Below are 17,932 nucleotides of genomic sequence, written 5' to 3'. Positions count from 1 at the left end.
TGTTCCAGCAATTTAACAGTATATTTGTGTGAAATAGAAGCTTCCTATAATCAAGGAGTGCTTTAGAAAACTCTTTGGAGGCAAAATAGGTGGCCCAAGATGGTAGATCCGCCAGTTTCTCTGGGAAAAGCCAATGTCCTTAACTTCTAGTAATCAATAAATTCTTAGGCTAGAGAGGGTGTTGAAAATTACCATAACCAGCATGGTTCATTATAGTAAGTGGAACTTTTAATAACCTTTCTAGTTTCCTGCCTTGCTCCAAAAGACAAGTGTTAACAAGCCATTCTCCTGACTTTGAGCCTGCAATAAAGATTCTAGCTAGCATGTGATTTGCCCAGAGAGTTAAACATGCAAGCTTGCATCCCATTTTCAAAGTGATTTTTCCCTTTTGAGCCATTAATCCTAAATGTGCATGTGAGTGTGTGCACGTGTGTGCGTGTGCATGTATGGGTATGTGTAGGCTGTCTTTTATTCAAATGTGTTTCTACTTAAGATGATTAATCCAAGCCCAGTTAAAATGGTGCCGACCAAATTAATTCCATTTAAGGCTTAGTTGTTAGCCAAATGCTATGTAAAATCTTATATATGAATAATCTTAATCCTTCAAAACTATTGGATACTTTAAGAAATGACTCGATCGTTTGTGTAGATTGTTTGAGGACACTGAATTCTAAATACAATTAATGCCTCTTCCCCCTTTCTTTGCTTACTAGAACTAGACTGTCAAAACGGGGGGAAGGAATCATTGAAGAGGAATGCTCATTAGGAGAAGCAGATCTAGGACACTCTAAGATGGTCAGAAAGTAACAAATCATTTTTCATTTTAATTTCCTGACAAAATTCATGAAAAGTAAAGGAAGGTGGATTGGTATATTAAAAGATCTGAGAAAGTATAAATGGGCTTTCTCATTTATTGACTGTATGGCCTTGAGCAGATCGCCTCTTTAAGCCTAAGATTCTTCATCTGAAAATGAGGACAAGAGTACATCCTAAAGTTGATATGAGACCTAAGTGAGCTTGTGCATGTAAAACACTGAGCACCATACCTGCTACATGGTAGCAGTTGTTCTTGAAGCTTCTTGCTGTCGTGATGTTGATGAGGAAAAAGATGAGGAGGTAGACGTAAGATGTAAAGAGAATTTTGAGATTTTTTTTCCTTACTCCTTGCTGATTCTAAATTCCATTTCTGTGGTAGGTTGTGGACTTTGTAGCAGCAACCCTGCAGCGAGCATGTGCAAGCTTGGCCCACCAGGCAGAGAGCACTGTGGAATCACAGACACTGAGCATGTCCATGGGGCTGGTGGCCGTCATGCTGGGAGGAGCCATTCAGGTGAGTTGCAGACGTGAGCCAAACTTGAAAGGAGGGAGAAGAGAAGAGAAAAATCTGTTGCTTCCCTTTCATACCCTTGTGAGAAATCAGAATGGATATTGCACACAGGAGAACCGGGATAAATAAGTCAGGTTGTTAATAAGGATTCTCTCCAAAGTGGAGGACAAGAAAACTGTAACACTTCCACCTTGTTACCTGGGTAGACTTCCCCATCAGAATGGCAGGGCCCTTTCTGACCTGGCACGAGCTGGATTTGGAAATACCTGGCACAGTGTTTTGCATCTGTGGTGAACGCTAGATTCTCTGGCCCTCGCTGTAGTGGCTCTCCAAAGCTCAACCCTTGTCCCTACTGCTGTAGTCAGGGGAGAACCTTTGTAACCTGCTGGTTGCTTAGGATTCCATGTTTTGAATAGTTCCATTTTAGCACAGGATCCATTGTTCAATTCATATCATGTAGCATGTTAAAGCTTTGTTTCTAGTGCATGTATCTTTTACATAATTTACAATTTTTAAATTTATTCACTCAAAAAATATTTATTGCCTACTTGTTATATGCCACATACTGAGCTAAGGTGCTGGGAATAGAGCAGTGGACAAATAGACATGGTCCCTACCGTCATGAAACTCAAAGCCAGTGAGGGAGTCGGACATTAAATAACTATTTCAAAAAATATACTTAGAATTGAATGAAGTACCTCAAACGAGAAGTGGAGGGTACCAAGAGAACATAACATCTAACCTAGGCTGGGAAGGTTTCCACTGAGGACACACATATAAGTCTAAGCTAAGACTTGTTGCATAGGAGTTTGGGGGTGTGTACAGTGCAGATGGAGGAAACTCTCCCATTTAAAGAAACATCATGTATGAGGGCTGGGAAGCAGGAAAGAGCTTGGTATACTTAAGACACTGATAGAAGGCCTGAGTAGCTGAGTTGTAGAGACCAGGGGTCAGAATAAGGTGGAAAGGTAGGCACATATGTGTGTGTGACATACCACATTAGGTTAGAAGACTGCAAGAAAGCAGAATAGGTTTAGTGTAAGTATTATGAAATCTGACCTGAAGTCAAACTGGACATAACTCTTAGCAATGAGTAGGGAAACCCTCTTGGAATGGATTTTTGAGTTTGAGGATTAAAATCTGATACTGATGCTTGGTGTATTAGAATTTGACTCTCTCTAGCCTGTCCTTAAGAAGAAAAGAAATTTTATTGGGGCCTGTTGTGAAACCCATTTCTTGGTAGATTTACTTAGCACTCCTAATTTTATATTTCCCATGTAGTTTGAAAAAAACATTGTTGGTTCAGTTGCTAGGGTCATATTATAGTCCTGCTGTTAGAACTGTCAAGGAGAAGTTCCCCAATGGAATAGTTTTTCTTAAGTTGTACTGTTATTGGATTTAGTTGACCTGATTGATTTGTGTTTTTCTGGTAGAATATTGATTTGAATAGTCTTTATTTCCATAGTTGAGAGTGTGCTTTTTTTTTTTTTTCTGCTTTTCTTTTTTCTTACTTAACACTTAGAAATTCAAACCGTATCCCAAATGGAAAATAGAACACAGAAATCTCCATTTCCTATTCGAGAAGCCCATTGTTGGGGGGCTGGCTATGTAAATTAGTCATATTCTAACAGAGACTCACCTGACTGATGCAAATGTACATCCTTTACCTGTCCCTGCCCTTCCATGAGCCATCCTGACTCACTGATTATATCTTGATTCCTCTGACTTTGCACTTAAAGTGAACATAAACACGTCACTCCTATACTTTTACCCTAGATCTATTAATTTTTTTTCCCCATTTGACTCAAGGATTTATAAGTGGCTTCTATAGTAATGCTAGGTTTTCTGTCTTGGTATTAAAAAAAAAGTCACAATTCTGAATTATGTTTTCAGATGATCATTGGCTAGGTTGTTGCTTCAGAGTCTAGAAGATTACATTGTATTCAATACCTATCCCTGATTAGGATTCATTGTTTTAACTAATGAAACAGGATCTAACAGAATTTGAACGCTTCTTTCTTTCCTTTCTAATTTAGGTAATTAAGATGATTATTAGAACTAGTGTCTAGGAAGAGGAGTTGATTTGGAGAAAGTGTAGGTTTAAGACTGCTAATTAGACAACCATATTTCCAAACTTATTTTCTAAATGTCAGGATCGGTCACCAGTAAAAGTATGATGTTGGTAACTTGCCTGTCCCTTCAGGAAGCAGTTTCTGCATGATGTTCCAGGGCCCATAGTGTCCTCTGAAGCACTGCTGCGTGGAACAGACCTGATCTTGGTGGGGCTGGGACTTTGAACACAAATCTTGAGATCTCATGCCACTTTTTCTGAGAGTATCATAGAATGAACTCATTCAAGAACTATTTATCAAGTGTCTCTTTTCCCTCATGGAGTTTACCTTCTAGTGGTTGTGATTAATCTGATGAATTCTTAATTTTAAAAAAAGATTTATATTTCTATATCTTGTATCTTTATATATGGCTCATTATAAAACAGAGCATACTACGTGCTGACTTCAAACGAAAGTAAAAGTACCACTTGTAAAATAAACTCAGTGACATTGTATATAAGGACCCAGACATATAAGCTGCTCAGCTAAATATCTGAAGAAACATAGGTGATATACAGAAGGGAGAACACAAAATAAATGTAAATGTTTTTCAGAATTAGGAATTTTTAGGTCAGCATTTTATTGCTGGAAGAGACTCTTGGATTCTTCCAAAATAGTGATTCTCACTGCAGCAGGGTATGGCAGAATGAGGGTGTGTATGCCCCCGCAGGGAAGCTTTGTAAAGTCTCATGTGGGGCTTTTTCAGTGTACACATGCCCTCCTCTGGCTGTCACCCGAGTTCTCCTCTGCTTCCCTGCGAAGACACACTCTCTCCCACCACCCAGCTGGTCCAACTCCCAGTTTTTTTTGTTTTTGTTTTTGTTTTTTTTAATTTATTTATTTTTGGCTGCGTTGGGTCTTTGTTGCTGCGCACAGGCTTTCTCTAGTTGCGGCGAGGGCGGGCTACTCTTTGTTGCAGTGCGCGGGCTTCTCATTGTGGTGGCTCCTCTTGTCGCAGAGCGTGGGCTGTAGGTGCTCGGGCTTTAGTAGCTGTGGCACGCGGGCTCAGTAGTTGTGGCTCGTGGGCTTAGTTGCTCCGCAGCATGTGGGATCTTCCCAGACCAGGGCTCAAACCTGTGTCCCCTGCATCGGCAGGCGGATTCTCAACCACTGCGCCACCAGGGAAGCCCCAACTCCCAGTTTTTAAATTTGAGAACTTGCAGAAATTTATAACAACTCACCATCTAACTGTTCCACTCCTGACACCCTGAAAGAAATCACGGATGTGAGCTGACATAACACTGCTCATTCTGTTCCTGAAGCATTCCAGAAACTCTGGGAGCGAGGCAGCCAGATAAAGGAATCTGTCACTCACTTGTGGGTTGCTCCTTCAGGCCTCGGGGCTTTTACACAGAATTCTGAGGTCTGGATGTGAGATCTGTGCTGACAAGCAGTGACAGGAGGAGCAATGAGGGCTTTATGGTCACTTCTCAATTTTGATAGTGGTCCTTGGTGACCGTTGAAAAATAATTAATACTTAGTGCTTCAGTTTTGTCATCTGCCAGTTAAGTGAATATTACTTTATACCTCAGAAATTTTTTTTGAACATTTATAAGCAAATAGTTGGCACCTGTAGTCTTAGATTTCCCTGATTATTCTTACAGTGGGAAATCTGTAGGCTTATGAAGCTGAAGGAATACATAACTTTCATTGCCTTAGAAACTATTAGAATCCACCTACCTGCCCATGGTGATTAGAGAAGTTACCTAGTTGAATAAGGTGAATCCCACAATGACTAAGAAGTTTGAAAACAGGGAGACAAGATGGTTGGGTTTTTTTAAAAATAGACTTTATATTTTAGAGCAGTTTTAGGTGCACTGCAAAATGAAGCAAGAGGTACAGAGATTTCTTATACACTCCCTGCCCCCACACACGCACAGCCTCTCCCGCTGTCAACATCCAGCCCCAGAGTGGTACATTTGTAGAATCAATGAACCTACATTGACACATCATCATCACCCACAGTCTGTGGTTTACATTAGGGCTCACTCTTGGTGCTGTGCACTATGGGTTTTGACAAATGTATAATGACAGGTATCAACCATTATAGTGCTGTACCTAATAGTTGCACTAACCTCAAAATCCTCTGCCTATTCATCCCTCCCTCCCCCTAACCTCTGGGAACCACTGATCTTTTCTAGATGCGGCGAGCGGGGGCTACTGTTTGTTGCAGTGTGTGGGCTTCTCATTGCAGGGGCTTCTCTTGTTGCAGAGCATGGGCTCCAGGCGTGCAGGCTTCAGTAGTTGTGTCACGTGGGCTCAATAGTTGTGGCTCGCGGGCTCTAGAGCTCAGGCTCAGTAGTTGTGGCGCACGGGCTCAGTTGCTCTGCGGCATGTGGGATCTTCCCAGACTGGGGATCGAACCTGTGTCCCCAGCATTGGCAGGTGGATTCTTAACCGCTGTGCTACCAGGGAAGTCCCAAGAATTCTTTGTATATTTTAGATAATTGTCCGTAATCAAACGTGTCTTTTGCAGATACTTTCTCCTAGTCTGTGGCTTGTCATCTCTTTCTCTTGACATTGTCTTTTGCAGAGCAGAAGTTTTTAATTTTAATGAAGTCCAGCTTATCAATTATTTCTTTCATGGACTTTTTTGGTATTTCACCTAAAAAAGCCATCACCATACCTGAGGTCATCTAAATTTTCTGTCTTATGTTATCTTGTAGGAATTTTATAGTCTTGCATTTTACATTTAGGTCTATGATCCATTTTGAGTCAATTTTTGTGATAGTGTAAGGTCTGTGTCTAGATTCATTTTTTTTGCATGTGAATGTCCAGTTGTTCCAGCACCATTTGCTGAAAAGTTGGTCTTTTCTCCATTGTATTGCCTTTGCTCCTTTGTCAAAGATCAGTTGACTGTCTGAGTTATGAGTGACATCTGAGTTAAGAAAATAAATCTGGGTGCAACTTCCTGTTCTTGTCAGGTGGGCATTCCAGAATCCCAGTTCATCTCACAGAACCGAAATTGGGAAGGAGTTCAGCCTTATTTTGCAGATTTGAAAACTGAGGTTCAGAGGATGGAAATACCCTGTCAAGGTGCCACAGGGAGTTAGTGGCAGGATCAGGGAGTTGGAATCCAGGTCCCCTGGGGACCAGTCCAAAGCATCCTTCTTTGCAGTTTTAGGCATTGCGTCTCATTGTTGCAAAGTTCTGCACAGTGCTCGGCGTCTACCCAGGCACTCAGTGCATCAAAAGGCAATTTATAAGGAATTAATTTATAAGGCAATTATTAGAAGGCAAGAGGGTGCCAAGGGCCATCAACTTGAAAGCACTCATTTGGGCACAATATTTGCTGAGAGGAGAATAAAGCCTGCTATAAAGAATATTTCCTTGGATAATTAACTTTGTCCACCGGTTGCTCTAACAACCATCAACAGACTCTAGCTAAGAAATGTCATCCTTGTCTGAGATCAGGAAAATTACCTATGTCGGAGAAAGAGCAGTGGAATGAGAGTCAGGAGGTCATGCCCAGCTCTGCCATTTCTCAGTTTCTGGAGCTAAACAGTTTCCCTTTCTGGGTTGCCTGTAAATGGTGAGGTCAGACTAAATAACCTTTTTTTTTTTTTTTTTTAGGTTTTATTTATTTATTTATTTATTTATTTGGTTGCACTGGATCTTAGTTGCAGCAGGCAGGCTCCTTAGTTGCAGGAGTTGGGCTCCTTAGTTGTGGCTCACAGGCTCCTTAGTTGTGGCAGGTGGGCTCCTTAGTTGTGGCATGCAACTCTTAGTTGCAGCATGCATGTGGGATCTAGTTCCCGGACCAGGGATGGAACCTGGGCCCCCTGCGTTGGGAGCGCAGAGTCTTAACCACTGCACCACCAGGGAAGTCCTGAGGTCAGACTAAATAATCTTTGAGATCCTTCCAAAAAAAAAATTAGTTGACTATATTTGTGTAGGTCTATCTCTGGGCTGTCTATTCTGTGCCATTGGTCTATTTGTATCTTTTTAAGAAGAAATTGTTGTAACAGAAATGAAAAAGAAGGGGCGGCGGGAGGAGCGGCAGCGGCCAGGCAGCCCAGCTTCGCGAAGGCTCTCAGGCGCGCCGCAGCCCGCAGGCACCCGGCATGTACCCGGCACGCGCCCGCCCCGCCGTCACGATGCCCAAGAGGAAGGTCAGCTCTGCCGAGGGGGCGGCGAAGGAGGAGCCCAAGAGGAGATTGGCGAGGTTGTCAGCTAAACCGACTCCTGCAAAAGTGGAAATGAAGCCAAAAAAGGCGGCAGGAAAGGATAAATCTTCAGACAAAAAAGTGCAAACAAAAGGGAAAAGGGGAGCAAAGGGAAAACAGGCTGAAGTGGCTGACCAAGAGACTAAAGAAGACTTACGTGCAGAAAATGAAGAAACTAAAAACGAGGAGAGCCCAGCTTCTGATGAAGCAGGAGAGAAAGAGGCCGTCTGATTAAGATCAGACACCTGGTCCTGTCAGTGGTCCCTGTCTCCCTTCTTGTACAATCCAGAGGAATATTTTTATCAACTATTTTGTAAATGCAAGTTTTTTAGTAGCTCTAGAAACATTTATAAAAAGGAGGGAATCCCACCTCATCCCATTTTTTAAGTGTAAATGCTTTTCTTTCAGAGGTGAGATCATTTGCTGGTTGTTTATTTTTTGGTACAACCAGAAAATAGTGGGATATTGAATATGGGAGGCTTTGATTGTCTTGGGTGTCAGCTTAACATTCCACAGATGGAGGGTAGCTTTTCTATCCTATAATACAAAGCATACTAAATGGCAGTTTAGAGTCAGTTTTGCATTTAATGTCTTAAACACTTTAAATTACTTCTCTTCCCATGTTGTTTTTGGTAGAATTGTTTCCTAAAGCAAACCATTCACCCCTTGATCTTGGCTCTCCTCGGCAGAATTTTGTGCACTCTGTTAACATCTTTGGTCGTGGTAGTCCAGTTCTTCTAGTAACTGTTAATGTGCTGTGAATGATTGACAATTTGAGTATGTAGTGTATATGATATTAAATTGTGAATTAGTGGGACTTATGATGTAACAGCATATCAATATTTGAAGATATTGGTACTTGATATCCTGTGAAGGAAAATTTGCATCCAAATTTTAAGCTGGAAAGTCACTGGAATAACTGTTCAGAAAAGAATCACAACTACATGATTGTTTAGATTTTTGGTATGTATGTTGAGAACTGTGTACAAATTGAAATGTCTGTGTACTGATCCTCAAAACAACCAATAAAATCTCAATTATGAAAGAAAAAAATAGGAAATGAAAAAGAAGATACTTTTATACATATACTTTTATATACATATGTACATTAAGAAAGTGCATATTTTTTACATACACTGTAGATATAAGTAGATATTCCCATTTCAGATGCTTAAAGAAAAAACAAAGGTCCATGATACTACAGAGGCATTGAACGAAGTCTAGCGTAATGATAACACTTGCATAATTATTCTAAAATGTCTTTTCCAGTTCCACATAGATTCTTGATAAAATTGACCCTTTTCTTAGGTGACATATTTTTATGGTGAAATTCTACAGGTACAAACCTGACATATACCTCAAGTTTTCATTTACTTGGGAGGAAAGTGATAGAGAGAATGAACAGTAACAATTCTGTGGAAGTATAACATGAGAATATTATATAGGTCCTATGAAAACAGTTGGTTAATTGATTGGTTGGTTGGATAATGAAGTGCATGAATGAGTAAGTAATAAATACCCTGCCTTGTTCTAAAAAGGATTTAAGACATGCAAGGTTTTCAAATGATCAGGGCTTCATGAAGCTTAATATGACAGTTTTTCCAGTATTCTCAAACAGAAAAGGATCACCACTGATTCTTGTTTCTTCACTGACCTCTCGTGCACCTTTCCTAGTAAGGCATGATTAGAACAAAGCTTCTGGAGAGAATAAGATCTTACGTAGTTTTCACTCCCGTTTTCTAGGAGAAATTCCCTTCTGCCAGTTACCATCCCAGTCCCTTCCAGACCTACGATGCCCTTGTATGCTAACCAGCCACTTTATAAGAAGAGCTTTATTCATTCAAGTGAGACTGTTGTAAGGTTTAGGTAAGAGTGTGGACTCTAGAGCCAGACTTGTTTGCTATTTTTTTTTTGGCTGCACTATGCGGCTTGCAAGATCTTAGTTCCCCGGGCAGGGATTGAACCTGGGCCCATGGCAATGGAAGTTCAGAGTCCTATGGACTGCCAGGGAATTCCCAAGTATATATATTTTTATGCTTTTTAAATTTATTTTTTATTTTTTGGCTGCACTGTGTAGCATGTGGATCTTCGTTCCCGGACCAGGAATTGAATGCATCCCCCCTGCAGGAGCCAGACTTGTTGAGTTCACATCTTACCATCTTCTAGTTGTGTGACCTTAGACATGTTACCTAACTGTTCTGTGCCTCAGTTTCTCCCCTGTTTACCCATCCCTTTCTCCCTCTCTCTCTCCTGCGTTGGGTCTTTGTTGCTGCGCGTGGGCTTTCTCTAGTTGCAGAGAGCAGGGTCTACTCTTCGTTGCAGTGCACGGGCTTCTCATGGCAGTAGCTTCTCGTTGCAGAGCACGGGCTCTAGGCACGTGGGCTTCAGTAGTTGTGGCATGTGAGCTCAGCAGTTGTGGCTCGCGGGCTCTAGAGCGGAGGCTTAGTAGTTGTGGAGCATGGGCTTAGTTGCTCCGCGGCATGTGGGATCTTCCTGGACCAGGAATTGAACCCATGTCCCCTGCATTGGCAGGCAGATTCTTAACCACTGCGCCACCACGGAAGTTCCTCCCCCCATTTAAAATATAAATAATAATAGTAACTAGATCATAGGGCCATGAATATGTATGTGTATTTTTTGTTTATTGTATTTATTTTTAAAACATACACATAGCACTTACTGTGTATCAGGCACTAAGTACTTTGCTAATATGGACTCATCTTTTTATGGCAAAAGGGACATGAAATTAAAAAATACAGTAATACAATAAAAATCAAAATATAAAAGAATTTCACCATACGACTGGGTATTAAAATATGTTATGGTAAGAATAGCTGTAAGAGACAAACAGTCTAAGATGTAAGTGGGTACAAAGGATGAAAAGAGGCTATTCACAGAAGAAGAAATGCAGACAGTTAATAAACATGGAAGAATGCTTAACAGCACTGTTAGTCTGGTTAATGCAAATTAAAATAATCAGCCATGTTTTGCCCATCAGATTGTAAAAATTAAGACTAATAATATGTGGGGGAGTGGGGAGGGAAGAAAAGAGTAATAATTTGCATTACTGATATATGTTTTTTAACTTAGAAAAGTACCTGCACAAGGTAAGTATTCAATAAATGTTAGCTGTAATTATTCAACCATAGTATTAGAGTACCAGACTCAGGCTATATGCTGATTACACCAGGAACAAGGTTTCGTTCCTACCCCTTTTTCTCAGGATCTGTTGCCTTGTGCTCAGGTCATTTTAACATCCGCTATGTTAATTTGGATTTGGCATTTTTCATTTCATTTTGTAGTTGAAGTCAAGTGAATTTGCCATTCTGAAGCAATTGCTGCCTCTGTTGGAGAAGGTCTCCAACACATACCCTGACCCTGTCATCCAGGAACTCGCCGTTGATCTCCGCATCACCATCTCTACCCACGGAGCCTTTTCTACTGAGGCTGTCAGTGTGGCTGCCCAGAGTACCCTGAACAAAAAGGATCCAGAAGGGAAAAGGGAAGAGCAGCAACAAGCCAGTTATGAAAGATACAGCAATGTGTCTTATAACCACCTTGAACAACAGCGAAGCCATTGCACATCCAACCAAACAAGCCTGACACCTAATGCTCCACTCGTTCCTCAGGAAGTCCGTGAGCCCAGCATCACTACAAACCAGAAATCAGGAAGCATAACCACAGAACAGCTCCAGGAAGCTCTTTTATCAGCTTATGATCCTCAAATTCCAACACGGGCTGCTGCCCTGAGAACTCTTTCTCGCTGGATAGAGCAGAGAGAACCAAAAGCCCTTGAGATGCAGGAGAAGCTTCTCAAGGTGAGTAGAACACCACACACACGCATACGCGCGCGCGCGCGCGCACGCACACACACACACACACACACACACACACACACACACACACACGGTGAGACCACTTTCCAGGAGCCTTGACTTGTATCAAGCACTGTCCTAGGCCACCCTTGGAGAAATTGTGATTGTTCTATGGAGGCAAGACTCAGACACAGGAAAGACTTAGATACACATGAGACTCAGTTGAACACGAGCAGGGTGTCAGAACTTTTACAGCCAAGAAACCCTGTGGACAGTCAGGAGAAGGAGAGAGTTGAAATCTGGAGGAAGTAGATCTTGACATGGCTTCACAAACTAGTAACGTTTGAGCCAATGAAAGAAGACCCTGAGCAAATTCCCAGAGCAAATTCCTTTTCTGGTAGATAAGGCCACTTTCAACACTGTGACCAGCCAAGATAAGCCACCTGTTTTTTCTGGGCCCCTTTCAGAGGGGCTTTGGACAGAACTGGGTCCCCTCCCCACTTTGCCTCCATCACAGTGAAAAGGCTGTTCTTGATATCGTAGATTTATGTGGGAGACTGTATATGCTTAGTTGGGGATCTTTTCCCTTTTGTGGAAATTGTCCTGACTTCAGTATGGGTTAGAGATTAAGAGCCAAGGGTCTAGAGACGACTGATCAAATTGCAGATCATTTTCTTGGACAAAGTCACTTAAACTTTCTGAGCCTCAATTTTTACATCTGTAAAGTGAGGATAGTTGTAACTGGACGCACTTTATGTTGCAAGATTTAAAATAAAATAATTTGGGGATTCCCTGGCATCCAGTGGTTAGGACTTGGCGCTTTCACTGCCAGGGCCCCGAGTTCAGTCTCTGATCAAGGAACTAAGATCCTGCAAGCCGCACCGCACAGCCTAAACAAATAAATACGTAAATAAAATAATCCATGTAAAGCACGAATTATAGTGGCAGGCACATAATGAGCACCCAATAAAGGTTTAGTATTATTATTATTATATTACTATTATCTTTTCCATATACTCTAGCCATTAGACTAAGAATTATAATTCTGATTGAAAACATTTATTTTTAGTCACTAAAGTATTAGAACCAGTAGTGTAATGATAACTTCTGTTTATTGAGCCAGGCCCTATGCCTTTCAGACATTATCTCTAATCCTGGCAATGACCAAAATATTAACATTATCCTCATTTTATAGATGAGAAAACTGAGGCACAGAAATGTGCCAAGGATTTGCTGTCATTGAAATGTTGCTGAAAACCTCAAATTACATATCTCCTTTGAGTAATCATTAAAAATATGCCTTCACACACCTATTTAGATGGTTAATGCTATGAACACCTTTGGAGTTTTCTTTAGGTAACTTAACTTTCATCTGCTATACATAATTGGTCATCAAGTCCTGTCAATTCTTTTTTCAAGAAGTCTTTCAAATCTATCTGTTCCTCTTCATTCCCATGGCTACTACCCTGGATTAAGCTTCTCTTACTCCATACATGATTTCCACCCCTTCCAACCTGGCCATTTTCCCAACTTAACTAATCTTGGGCTCTCCCTAACATGCCACAGATGTGGAGACCAGCAGTATCAAGTTGATATCAAGAATTGCTGTTCCTGTAAAGGACACATCACCTTATATGGAAAGACACCCCCCGTCTTCTAGATACCAAACAGGAGGGACATGGGCATATGGCCACTGTCTTCCTCTGGCCCTTGTGTTAGGGCCTAAGCCTAACATGTCAACTGTCATATCTTCTAGATAAGCAGTACCCACTGCGGTTGATGTGCCCTGGTGGGTTCCTAAATTATGAGATGTGTTGAGAGTAATTTGTTACTGATGTCAGTTGAAGTGCTGAAATTTGCAAAAGATTTTTTAAAATAGAACAGATTCAAGGTTATCCCAATAATAACATCTCCGTCTTGGCACTTGCATTTCCATACGCTTTCTGAGTGCAAGAGAAAAGGATCAAATTATAGCAGGTGTTCCATTAATTTTACATAACCCCAAACCTGGCCTCTGTGTGTCAGGGCCTGTAGTCTGTCATGTCATATCTAAGAATGGGCTATCTACTTTGGGCTGTAGTGGAAAAAATGTTGAGGATTGTTCTTCCAGATTTTGGCTTCCATGCCTATTCTTGGTGTATAATCAACAACTTCAAGAAGTATCTCCCCTATAATCGCTACCCTCTTTTAGCTGTTGTAACAATGGGACTTCGAACGTATATACTGTTTTCCCCACAAGATTCTAAAGTCAGACCGATATCTTGCTATAACAAAGAGGAAGAAAAGCATTTATCTTTTTGAGGCTGCTCTAAAGGTCTCTTAAATCTTGCTTGCTGTTTGTGAATCATATCACTACTGTGTTCTGTGGTTCCAGATATTCTTGGAGAACTTGGAGCATGAAGACACCTTTATATATCTGTCTGCTATTCAGGGTAAGTTAGTCCTGGTTAAAGGACTTTGAGTTTGTGGACCAAAGATTATATCATGTATGTTTGCACAAAATCTCTAAATTCCTAGAGCCACAGACTGTTGGACATTTTGTCCCTCTTCCTGTCTCCTAGCTAGGACTTGATTTCAGTCATGATGATAATATTCCTAGAGAGTTCCTAAAGGGGTCCTAGAGAGTTTCGGTATCTCATAATGATAAGGAAGCCTTTATTTATGTTTACTTATCATTCTATAGATTAAATCCCATTTCCTCTAATTCAGGGAGGTAAAGAATGGCTCACACATGAGCTCTCATTATGTTGGCCTTTTAGGAACCTGACTACTGTCACTGTGCACCTTTGTTCTGTCTTTTTATTTATTTATTTATTTATTTATTTTTGGCTGTGTTGAGTCTTCATTGCTGCACACGGGCCCTCTCTAGTTGAAGTGAGCAGGGGCCACTCTTCATTGCAGTGCACGGGCCTCTCATTGTGGTGGCCTCTCCTGTTGGGAGCACGGGCTCTAGGCGTGAGGGCTCAGTAGTTGTGGCACACGGGCTCAGCTGCTCCGCGACACGTGGGATCTTCCCAGACCAGGGCTTGAACCCGTGTCCCCTGCATTGGCAGGCGGACTCCTAACCACTGCGCCACCAGGGAAGCCCTGCTCTGTCTTTAAGCTAAAAGAATCTCAGAATATATAATATTTCGTCATCAAAACATTTTTTGCAATAATTTTATTTCTCTTTTGTGATTCTTTGTTGTTCTCATCTCCATTAATTTGTGGATTTCAAGTCCTCAGAGGATTTCTCCTCTCAGAGAGAGGCCTCATGGAAAGGGGTAAGAAGCAGGCACCCTTCCCAAAAGGGTAAGAAGCAGACACGGTGAGAAGGCAGAATTAAGTCACAGTCTCTCTTGGCTCCATCAGTGTCGTATAGGCCTCAGGGGCGGGAGGTGGATCACCGGGATGCGCCGCCCCTTCCCCTGCTTCTCAGCTGTGTGAACTTTGGCAAATTACTTAATCTCTCTGGGCTTCAAGTTCTTACCTGTAAAAAGGGAGCTAAATAGGAATGTAAAATGGTACAGCTGCTTTAGAAAACGATCTGGCAGTTCCTTGAAAAGATAAATGTAGAGTTGTCACTTGACCCAGCAATTCTAAGTATTCACCCATGAGAAATGAAAACACATTCCACACAGAAACTTGTACATGAATGTTCATAATAGCCAAAAGGTGGAAACAATCCAAATGTCCACCATTTGATGAATGGATAGACAAAATGTGGTATATACATACAATGGAATATTATTCAGCCAAAAGTAATAATGAAGTACTGAGACATGTTACAGCATGGATTAACCTTGAAAACATTATAGGTGAAAGAAGCCAGTCACAAAAAAAACCACATATTGTATGGTTTCTTTATATGAAATGTCCAGAATAGGTAAATTTATGGAGACAGAAAGTAGATGAGTAGTTGTCTAGGGCTAGGGAGAAAGGGGAAAGGTTTGGGAGGTGATAGCTAAAGGGTACGGGGTTTCCTTGTGGGGCGATGAAAACATTCTAAAATTGATTGTGGTGATGTTTGTACAGCTCTGTCAGTATGCTAGGAACCATTGAATTGTATATTTTAAATTGGTGAATTTTATGGTATGTGAATTGTATCTCAATAAAGCTATCACCAAAAAAATAATAAAATAAAATTTAATGAGGATAAGCTGGGACAAAGTGAGAGCGTGGCATTGACATATATACACTACCAAATGTAAAACAGATAGCTAGTGGGAAGCTGCTGCATAGCACAGGGAGATCAGCTCATGCTTTGTTACCACCTAGAGGGGTGGGATAGGGAGGGTGGGAAGGAGACACAAGACGGACGGGTTATGGGGATATATGTATATGTATAGCTGATTCACTTTGTTATAAAGCAGAAACTAACACAATAATGTAAAGTAATTATACTCCAATAAAGATGTTAAAAAAAAATCTAATGAGGAGGAGAGGGATAAAACTGTCAGAGATTAAGGAGATTAAATATAATATGGTAGATAGGATCCTGGAACAGAAAAAGGACACTAGGGAAAAACTAAGAGAATCTGAGTAAATTATGGACTTTAGTTGATAATGAAATGTCAGTATTAGTTCATTAATTGTGATAATGTACCATGCTAATGTAAAACTTAATAATAGGGGCAACTGGGTATGCAGTATATGGGAACCCTCTGTGCATCTTCTCAATAAATCCATAAATCTAAAACTATTCTATCATTAAAAGTTTATAAAGGGGGCTAACATTACATGAGTTAATATCTTGAAAGTGCTTAGTACATATTAAGTGTTCGATATGTTAGCTATTATGGTTTTAATGTTATCATCATCATCATATCACTACTATTTCTATTGTTAGATTGCTAGGTAATAATGTGGTGATATGTGTAACTTCTCAGAGCTAAAGCTTGAGTAGGTCGATTCTGTCAGGTAGTTCCTGCTACATGATAGATTACTGCAACACCCAGTCTTATTTATTTATTATCATATATTATCACTCATGAATCTGTAGACAAATGGGGTTCAGCTGACCTGGTCTGGGCTGGGCAGCCCTGCCGCTCCCTGCAGGTTGGTGGGCTGCAGTAGCTCTGCTGCACCTGTTCCTGATCGTCCCTGGTCCAGGGCCTCCCAGGGTGCATTCGTGTGGTGATGGCGGAAGTGTATGAGAGCAAGAATAAACTCGAGAGGCCTCTTCGGGCCTAAGCTTGGAACTGACAACCTATCGCTTCTGCCTCATTCTGATGGCTAAAGCAAGTCATGTGGCCCAACCCAAAAGTCAAGGGATGGAGAAATATGCTCTGTCCCTTTAGTGGGACAAACTGCCAAGTCACGGAGCAAAGGACGTGGATGCAGGGAGGGGTGAAGAATTGAAGCCAGTAATGCAGTCCTTCAGCCAAGGTTCTCTGTGAGCACAAAGGCACATGCAGCTCCTTACTGGCTACTTATTTCTTGGTGTAGTTTGGGTATCCTCTATGCAGACCTGGAAGTTGAAACTTAAGAGAGAGTTCAGAGGGGAAGGTGTACAGCAATGAAGGCCTGAGCCTTGGAATTCATTCTTTACTCAACAAACATTTATCGTGTACCTACTATATAGTACAAAACACTTTCACAGTGAGTTTCATGACTTAGTTAAAAAACACGAAGACATTCTTCAAAGGAGACAAAATAACCAGTCACAGAGATAAAAGGACAGCCAGGCCAGAGCAGAAGAGTGGAGCATGTCGAGAGAGAAAGTGATTACTGGCAGCTGAGAGGTCACAGAGACCAAGAATTGAGATAAGCCTAAGGGCTCGATGGGGCTCAGGAAGCCACATGACAATGAGTGGCACTTATGGAAATCAAATAAATCAATGAGGCAAGAACCTAAAGTGCTGATAATAAGTCAGAAAACAAGTCATCCTGTACTTTTTTCCAGGAGACTGTAATACTGTCAAGGAGATGTTTCTCATTGATTTTTTAATTTTTTTTTTGCACAAGATTTTCAGGAAGCGGTGGTGTGTCATTCTCATACAGCAACGTTGCTGTTTGGAATAAGTCTTTTAGCTGATTAACCCACTGAGCTCATTAGCCTCTAGGGTCTGCTATAAAAATCACAACTGTTGGTTTTGTGTTTGTTTTTACCACTTTTAATTGGTGTGCTAATCAGTTAGTAGCTAATTTGGGGATGAAGAACATGGGAGGTAGAGGTCTAATTTCTGTTCTCTGCTCCCCATGGCAGCCGAGTTTGAATTAATTGATGTTTTTGGTGTTTGTAACATGCACTTAAAGGCCAAGGCCTTAGGTGAATTTCCCATTAAGAAAGGAAAGAGCTGAATTTTCCCACCTGCATTGCCAATTTCATTTGCCCAGGCATAAAACTCCAGAGCCAAGCCATTCTAGATGTCCAGTCAGACAGTCAGACAAGACCAGCCCATGTGTAAATGTCCTGTAGTACAAGGGGGCTTGGCTGTGGTTTGAGTAGCATTAGTTTTGGGGAGTATGAGTAAGTGTGTGTATAAAGTCTTACTCTTCTAGGCTGACTGAATGTTTCCATGTAAAAGCTAC

General features: G+C 41.2%; 2 protein-coding genes, 1 long non-coding RNA gene and 1 pseudogene across 9 annotated transcripts in view; 3 read left to right on the top strand and 1 right to left on the bottom strand.

Annotated features, from left to right (window-relative positions):
- The window catches only part of HAS3 (hyaluronan synthase 3), a 229,423-nt gene that overhangs the window by 85,217 nt on the left and 126,274 nt on the right, over positions 1 to 17,932 (top strand). The window lies entirely within an intron of this gene.
- TANGO6 (transport and golgi organization 6 homolog) overlaps positions 1 to 17,932 on the top strand; it is a 178,982-nt gene that overhangs the window by 60,228 nt on the left and 100,822 nt on the right. For 2 of the 4 annotated variants that reach the window (XM_082369795.1, XM_082369796.1), the window contains exons 12-14: positions 1,196 to 1,330; positions 10,907 to 11,422; positions 13,794 to 13,851. In XM_082369795.1, the coding sequence (XP_082225921.1) occupies positions 1,196 to 1,330; positions 10,907 to 11,422; positions 13,794 to 13,851 (709 nt within the window). The remainder of the gene's footprint in view (positions 1 to 1,195; positions 1,331 to 10,906; positions 11,423 to 13,793; positions 13,852 to 17,932) is intronic. The other 2 variants (XM_082369797.1, XM_082369798.1) reach the window with 1 other exon arrangement.
- LOC309617566 overlaps positions 1 to 17,932 on the bottom strand; it is a 147,484-nt gene that overhangs the window by 29,483 nt on the left and 100,069 nt on the right. The window lies entirely within an intron of this gene.
- On the top strand, positions 1,341 to 10,899 carry LOC309617543 (non-histone chromosomal protein HMG-14 pseudogene; annotated as a pseudogene). Its single transcript has one exon. The product of its transcript is annotated as a non-histone chromosomal protein HMG-14 pseudogene (transcript).

Source organism: Balaenoptera borealis (genome assembly GCF_965194805.1).
Source record: "Balaenoptera borealis genome assembly, chromosome: 19".
Classification (NCBI taxonomy): Eukaryota; Metazoa; Chordata; class Mammalia; order Artiodactyla; family Balaenopteridae; genus Balaenoptera; species Balaenoptera borealis.
This window is presented reverse-complemented; position numbering and strand designations above follow the sequence as displayed.